Here is an 8480-nt window from a genome sequence, read left to right as displayed (position 1 = left end):
ATATTATACACAGTACTAGCTTACTCTTGGATATCAGGAACCTTTCTCACTGTCTTGTTTCCAGTCGAACATAATTAGCGACCGTGCAGTTAAACAGCGTAAGTCCGGAAGTAGTAAGATAGTCGACTCACATGCTCATGGAAAATAAGCACACAGAGCAATGAAAAACAGAAAAAAGATCATTAATGGGGTCAACAGGGCCAAATTCAAACCTGGATCTAAGAAGAGGGAAAATAAATGTGTCGTCATGTTTGACGACAAGGAGCGAGAGTAAGTACACCCTAAAGTTTAATTAGTAGCTGGTGACCGCAGTCACTAGCGGTATTTGTCGTTGTTTCACATGATGAGCACACTTTTAAGAACTTATCGTTTGAAAAAACTTCGCTGGGAGTTATGCACCTTTATGAAGGGCGTTATATATTATTATTGAGATATGAAAACACTGAACAATTGACTGAGATTTATGTTTAAGTTTGGTTGTGCAAACCAGTTCATTGCGACACGATTTGATCAAATCATTTGAGGTGATTGAAGAAATAATGAAGTAACTAAAATATTAGAAAACACTCCTAGTATGTTGCTGTGTAATTGTACACTACAAGGTATAATCACAACACAAACATTATTAAATGAATACCTTTATAACAGTGTAAAATAGAACCATTATTACTGGATTTCTAAAGGCAGACACTGTTTTGATACTTCTTCCTGTCAGGGAATATCTCACTGGTTTCCATAAGAGAAAAGTGGAAAGAAGGAAAGCAGCTGTATCTGAAATACGCAAGAAGATCAAGGAAGAACAGAATAGGGTCAGAGAAGAGGTAGGTGCAATTAAAGCAATGTAGCAGATTGTTGAAAACTTTTTTTGATGGACACAAATGGAAATATGTTGCTTTTATAACTGTCTTTTAGAGGCACAAGGAATACGTGAAAATGCTGAAGGAGCGACAAGAAGCGCTTGGTGAGTCAGAAGACTTGAAGGAGACATGCATTTAATTTTTGTAATTTAAAAGGGTTCCCAGGTGTCTTAATAAAAGGTCTCTGATACTCTCCGATCAAAATACATTAAGAATAAACAGTTATAACACATTTAACATCCACTTGTTACACTCTTGTTCAAATCACTCAGTTTTCTGGGGGGCGGGGGCGTTCTATCTGATGCAAATGCAAATCATGACTTTGTTGCTACGACAACCAGGGGCATCTACGAAGAACTGAGTGTGACTCAGTTGTGCCAAATTAGCAATTTTGCGGCTCTTCTAACACCTAAACAAAAGTGATACCTTGCGATATTTGTCTAATTCACTTCGATACACATGACCATGGCATACCATAGTTTCGTATGAAGTAAAGATTGACAGTGACTCGAGTTTTATATTTGTTAAATATTTTACTGTGAACAAGAAGTTTGTCTGCAACAAGCAAAACAGGTCTATTAAATCATTTTCAAAACAACCCAAAACAAAGGCATTAACATTTATTTGATCATTTGTTTGACTCAGAGGGGCCAGTTTTTATAGTGAGGGCTCCTAACCTTCTTCCCCTGGAAAAAACACTTAACTTTGAGCATTACCAGTTTACCACAGTTTATGATTGACATAAATTTTACAATAATTACATAACTGTACCAACCACCGTATTAAAGTACCGTAATTTCTCACGTATAATGCCCACTCATGTATAATTCGCACCCCCAAAGTTGACCTAAAAATTCTGGAAATTTTGTAATCCATTTTTACAATGCATCATTTTGCTTCTACCCATATGACGAAAACATGAAGCATTATCTGTATTTTGTTAGTTTTTTCAAATAATTATTCTGAAGTTTTAGCACTTTATTTGAACACGTAATACTTTTTTTATTTACTTGCTCTTATTTTCAAATTCACAGCCCTACTTTTATTTAGTAAATGAGAAAACACACAGTTCTGGTCTTATGTTTGATTACCGGGGCAGAATTTGAAAGATATGTACAATTCTTTAAAGAAAAGATGAAGGACCAGGCGTAGCACATTTTATTTTAATGGGATTCAAATTAAACTGTCAGGCATTTCAGAAAAGCATTATCATTAAACAAAACATAACCATAAATAAATGAATGATGGTTGTTGTTCAGTCATCAGTTGTATTTAAAAAAAAAAAAAACAATATTTCACAAATTCTGCCTGGGTATGTAAACTTATGAGGACAACTGTACCCCTGTCATATTGGAATGAAAGTATAGGCTACACCTTTTTCATTACCAGTAGGTGGCATACTAGAATGAAAGTGTACAACTTTTTCATAACTTCTAGGGGGCGGTGGCACATTGGAATGAAAGTGTAGAACTTTTTCAGAACCTCTAGATGGCAGCATACATTTATAAAATTGTATTTTTCATTTTCTCCTATACCCATGTATAATGCGCACTATTGACTTTTGACAATTTGGGGGCGGGGGGGGGGTGCGCATTATACATGAGAAATTACGGTACTGCTTATGATTATTCACACTATTTTGCTAATTATTTATGAGCAAAACAAACCAATTATTGGTATTATTATACTATTTAAAATCATAGTCCCAAACAAAACATTTAGAAATCATTACTACTGCACTTTATTGAACTTTATTTTTATGATAGTTTGTTTTCCTACACAATTCTCTTTAAAGGAGTCTGGGCTTTTTAACCTTGCACATATCTTCATGTCTGTGCTATAAACAGGGTTAAATAGATACATACATCCAGTACATATTGGCCACTGGCCAGACACAACGGCATACGAGCTGTGACGAGCATATGTAGTGCGCATGTATGTGACAGCGCAGTTGATAAGAGCATGTCCTATCTGGTAGATGCTGTCAATTATGTTGCAGCAGGTCGCCAATCATATTGCAGCGCAGTCGCTTTTAACTGAAAGGGAATTCATAATGATTGAGGCGGCGTCACTTGATCACAGCGCTCGCTCGCTCTCGCTTTCTTTCTCCTGCTCTCTCTCTTTCTCGCTCGCTATGAGAGCATGCACTGCAGAGAGCGATTTTCAACCATTAAAACATACACTCATGCAAGTGCAACAAGATGAAATTTTTAATTGCACAAGCTGGAAAAAAAAGGTTGCATATGTGATCAATTTGGTCGCAGTCTTGAGCCCTGTTATCAATACGGCACTAATATGTGTTGTTCTTTGACAAGGATAAAGGATATATAAATGTGACTACTGTTTTCTTTCTACATGCGTTGCTGCACCATTTGTGTTAAATCCATTGCTTAAAGGGTTCTAAGTATTGCAACATAGATGCTATGGAGGTAGTGGACTGAAAGGCTAAGCTATGTGGTCTTTTAAATACACAAAGTGTAATTCCCTTTGTCTTATGTTTAGTTCTCGATAAACACGTAAGTCGAGACGCTCATATCTCAAGGCACCACTGTAAGAGATGAGTAACACATTTAGTGACTTCTGGGGATTGTGAGACTACCGCCAGAAGAGGAGAAGTTTACCCGTCTGTGTTCTGCCTTTGAGACGCAACTACTAGCTAATTAAACCACTACTTTATGTAAATGTGGGGTGAAAATTCGGACGGATGTATTTTCAGAGTTGGGCAGATAAGATTTTTAGTGGTACCTTGACTTGCGAGATTAATTTGTTGACTGGTAATTTGATATTTATTGGATGTTCTTTACAGAGGAAAGTGAAGATGATCTGGAAGATGTGATCACCAATACAACAGAGTCTGTTCAGTTTGACCATCCAAATCACACGGTCACAGTGACTACCATCAGTGATCTGGACCTCACCACCAATCACTTGCTTGAACGAGTGACGAAAAAGGTGAACAAGCTAACTTCAGTGAGCATCAAGTCTGCTTGAGTGCTCATAGAAGACAACCATACTATTTTAATGACCGTAGCACAGACCTGCTATTCATTGTCTTTTGTTTTCTTTCTAGGCCAACGGGAAGAAAGAAGATAACGAAAATGAGGATGAAGAGGATAAACCAAAGACAATGCCAAAAAAAGCGGGGGCTCCAATCTTGAACAAAAAGTAAGCTTCTACTCCTGCAGGTTGCAACTACTGAGATTCATTATTGTCATTTTGTGTCTGCTGTAACTTCAAATTTAAATGCACATTTCAGTGATGTTGTAGTGCACAGGTGTCAAAACTGGTGGCCCGGGGGCCAGATTCGACCCACCACATCATTTTATGTGACCCAAATCATGTGCGTCCACTTCGTGTTTCTTGCTTAAATACCAAAATTGCAAATTGTCTTCACCTTTAAAAATATTGAGATATTGCATTTTGTTTGTTTCCGATCCTCTTTCAAAAAATAAATTAAATAATATTGTAGTCGGCGGCACGGTGGACGACTGGTTAGAGCGTCAGCCTCACAGTTCTGAGGACCCGGGTTCAATCCCCGGTCCCGCCTGTGTGGAGTTTGCATGTTCTCCCCGTGTCTGCGTGGGTTTTCTCCGGGCACTCCGGTTTCCCCCCACATCCCAAAAACATGCATTAATTGGAGGCTCTAAATTGCCCGTAGGTGTGACTGTGAGTGCGACTGGTTGTTTGTTTGTATGTGCCCTGCGATTGGCTGGCAACCAGTTCAGGGTGTACCCCGCCTCCTGCCCGATGACAGCTGGGATAGGCTTCAGCACGCCCGCGACCCTAGTGAAGAGAAGCGGCTCAAAAAATGGATGGATGGAATACTGTAGTCGAACAAACAGTTTTTACTAGCTTCTGATTTTAAAAGTAGTTATCCATCAATTTGTGTATATGTAATAATATGAGGCAATCATACATTCAAATGGGTTCACAGCCATAACGGCCCTCCAAGAGAAACCATAACTACGATGTGGCCCGCGACAAAAATTTGTTTGACACCCCTGATCTAGTGGAACCTCTAATGCCAAACACACTCAGTTTGAGGACTTTCCTCTATTGCATTAGTTCTTAAAACTTTAGTACCTCCTAAAAAAAAAATCCTTAGCTCCCCAAATACCATTATCATTACAACATTACAATACAGTAGCGTAGTAGGCCTAAATGTTAATCAAACCTGAGACAGAGGTTTGATTCCTAAAAAGTAATTTCTTAATGCAAGCCACTGTAACATAATGCAAAGTTTCAACACTAATACTAAACTGTACTTAAATAATGATTCAGTCAAAATGTATTGCACATAAAATTTAAACATTGTACATAAGTACATGTTTAAAACCAAACAGTACTTGAATATTAAATGGAAATGTATTGAACTTTGAAAGTTAAATACAACTGAGCTCTACTTGGGCAGTGAGTCATTTGCATACCAGTAGAGGGAGCCCGTGTACCAGACTTTGAGAATAACTGTCTTATAGGAAATACTGTAATGGGAAATGAAATAAACAGTCCCCATCATACGACCTTTATGAACTAATCAGGAAATATGTTAAATAACTTTTTAACATTTTGAACTTTCGTACAAGGGTACAACGTAAAAGGAAAGAGTATTATCAACAAGAAAACACACAAAATGTTGATGACGTGTAAATACATGAGAAGCATGCCATGAAATTGCGAAACAGTATGATAAGACTTCTGTGTCAAAGTGTGCTTGAATGTAAAAAACAAAACAAAAACTACACTACAGGAATGTGTAGATGCTAAAGGCCAGCAATTTGAGCGCAGAAGAGATTGAATTTAATGTTAATTTGCATGTTAATTTGATCAAAATCATCTTTATTTGCCAATTATGTCAAAAACACACAAGGAATTTGTCTCCAGTAGTTGGAGCCACCACACATGACAACAGACAGCCATTTGACAGAAAATACAGTAATTTTGAGACAGACAAACGGCAGTACGGAGAGGTTCTAAAAAAATAAAGCTATGGTTTTGTTTTTCATAAAATCTCTAGGCCTATTTTTCAACACTCCTGTATGTGTATGAAGAACACTTCTAGCCCATAAAAATAAAACAACCAAATTAAAAAAATTTGGTTGGCAGTAACTGGACGTATTCTTACGCTGCCGCGCATACTTGTTCACACGCAGTTCATAACCTTGAAATGTTGTATGTCTGTCAAATTTTCCGCTATCCTTCCTGGTCTTAATAACACATTCCAGCTTTCCCAGTTAACATGGATATTTGACTTCTAAAGCAGTCAATGGCAGTGAATGTGTTAAAATAAATCAAGTCATTTTGGCAGTTGAAAGTTGTTGTTGGTTGTTCATGATAAACTACTTGGGGCATTAAATGGGATTGGGATTAAACAGTTCCCAGACGATGTGTGTGTGACATAGCAGCTAACGTCGGAAGCCTGGTCATTTTTTTGTCCAACTCAGCTCAGCTTCACTTTTTTCCATTCCCCCCGCCACCCCCCTCCCCACACACACACACAAACACTTATTGTGCAGGATCCGCTCGCTGACTGCCTCACTCAGTGCCTACACCAGCAAGGGGAAGAGGAAAGGGAAGCAGGAAGGCCGAGGAGGACGAGGGCGGCAGGCAGACAAGAGGGCTGACAAGAGAGTCGGCGAGAGCAAAATCAGCACCAAGAAGACCAGCAAGTGGCAGAGACGACGCATGACGGGGAAGAAGCAGCGTCATCAAGACTGAAAGATCAACTTTTCTGGACTATTTTGGCTATTTGGGCTGAATATGGGGCAGCACAGTGAACAAGTGGTTAGACCATCTGCCTCACAGTTCTGTTCAGTGTGTGGAGTTTCCATGTTCGCTGAGTACTCCATGTACTCCGGCATCCTCCCTTATTCCAAAACCATGCATGTCAGGTGAATTGAAAACTCTCAATTGTCCTCAGGTGTGAATGTGAGTGTGAATTGTTGTTAATCTATACAGTATGTGCCCTGTGATTGGCTGCGTGAACCCTGCCTCCGCCCAGTCAGCTGGGATAGGCTCCAGCCAACCCGTGACCCTAATGAAGACAAGCAGTATAGAAAATGGCTGGATGGATGGGCTGAATATGTGGAATGTAAACTGGAACAAAAGATGATCAGAATGCTCTGCATTAATTTGGCCTATCATGTTAAACACTGACCACTTTCTCATTCTAATGAGAACCAATACAAGAGCTGTAACCACATACTCCATTTTGACCAGCATTGCCACAGAGATATTACTGTAACAATATTATTTTATTGTGGTTGGAGCTTTCTGAACTGCACCGCATCATGTCAAGAGCTGTTTCAAAAATGTTAACTTCTGTCATTAAATAACTAATAAAAAGTTAACATTCAATTTGTTAAAGGCAATTCTTGCATTGGATCTCATTACGGTTATGCCGGTGTACCAAATGTTGTTGCTGGTCTTGTATTTCCACAATTTCTGCGATGTCTGTATTGTTTTGTGGTGTTTTTAAAAAAAAATTTTTTTTAGATATACACTAAATGTCCTTTTATTAGTTTTGATTAAAGATTAATCTTGCCACAGTCCAAAAAATGTCCCACATATCTGTGGACTGTTTACACACTTAACTTTTTGACAATTCAGTATTACCGCTTTCCCCTCAGTACCGAACAGTAGTCTGCCAGTGGGTTTAATGTATATTCAGCCCCCTCCTCTCCTGACTTGTTTACTTATTTACGCTAACCTGAGCCAGCTGCCACCAGCACAAGTGTTTCACTTCGCTTTCTAAAGCCATGATATTTAATACAAGGGGGCTTTGCAGGCAACCGGCTCTCGGGTCGACCACTGAGCCTTACCCTTGCTAATGTAGGGCCGTGGCGCTCTTCATGGATGCTTCTGTTTCACTCATTGTCTCCTCAGCCAATAGGAAGGATGTGCAGCACGGGAATATAGAGACCTTGAGGATGAGCCATGTGCCTGCTGGGGGTCAATGGCCTGTCCTACCCAAGCAACAACAAGCTTCCCTTGCCAGGTAATTATCATACTTTTCTTGAAAATGCTATTATTGTTTTTTCTCTCTTATCTGGCTTGTTGTTTTTCATTGGCCTTGTACTTGGTGATAATGCAACTTTGAGAGCACTGTTTGCTGGAATGTGTTTCACTTTTACTCTTGTGTGGTTAGTTATCACCTGACAGTGATGTTTTTTTGTTTTTTGTTTTAGTTTGAAGCCCAGCTCAATGCATAGCCCACCACTAGTCTGCATTAAAGCATGATTATTGGTTGGGTTATTGAGGAAAAAAAAAATCCAAAACTTGGATGAAGGGATGTCTTTGTAGACAGACCTCTTAATTAATCATTTGAGAGTTGGACTAGACCACAATTGTCAAACGTTCAGGCCTTATACAAGGTCTATCAGAAAAGGTTCTATGACTGGTGTCACAAAGGAAATATTTCAGTCCCAAACTAATAATGTTTCCCTCCAATATGGGCCACACAAGCACATCTACAAAGAATTCCTGCGGCGTTTGAGAGTTGTGGCATAACAACTGGTGGCTGCGTTATCATGACAAAGTGCCTGCTCACAATGCCCTGAGCACCATACAGTTCCTGATCGAGAAGAATACTGTTGTGCTAAAGCAAGGAAAATGAGTTTGATGCTG

The 8480-nt window shown here is 39.1% G+C and overlaps 2 protein-coding genes across 2 annotated transcripts in view; both read left to right on the top strand.

Annotated features, from left to right (window-relative positions):
* Positions 1 to 108: 108 nt before the first annotated feature.
* On the top strand, positions 109 to 7211 carry nol12 (nucleolar protein 12). The gene is made up of 6 exons (XM_061700715.1): positions 109 to 270; positions 716 to 821; positions 913 to 961; positions 3664 to 3809; positions 3928 to 4022; positions 6371 to 7211. Exons 1-6 carry the CDS (start codon positions 161 to 163, stop codon positions 6570 to 6572), a joined length of 708 nt encoding a protein of 235 aa, XP_061556699.1. The 5' UTR covers positions 109 to 160; the 3' UTR covers positions 6573 to 7211.
* A 541-nt stretch (positions 7212 to 7752) lies between these two features.
* Positions 7753 to 8480, top strand: part of LOC133414788 (uncharacterized) — a 28688-nt gene continuing 27960 nt past the window's right edge. The window contains 1 exon segment of the mRNA XM_061700413.1: positions 7753 to 7851. Within this exon segment, the coding sequence (XP_061556397.1) occupies positions 7791 to 7851 (61 nt within the window). The 5' untranslated portion in view covers positions 7753 to 7790.

Source organism: Phycodurus eques, chromosome 16, assembly GCF_024500275.1.
Source record: "Phycodurus eques isolate BA_2022a chromosome 16, UOR_Pequ_1.1, whole genome shotgun sequence".
Taxonomy (NCBI): Eukaryota; Metazoa; Chordata; class Actinopteri; order Syngnathiformes; family Syngnathidae; genus Phycodurus; species Phycodurus eques.
Note: the sequence above shows the minus strand (reverse complement) of the source record. Positions and strands in the feature narration are given on the sequence as shown.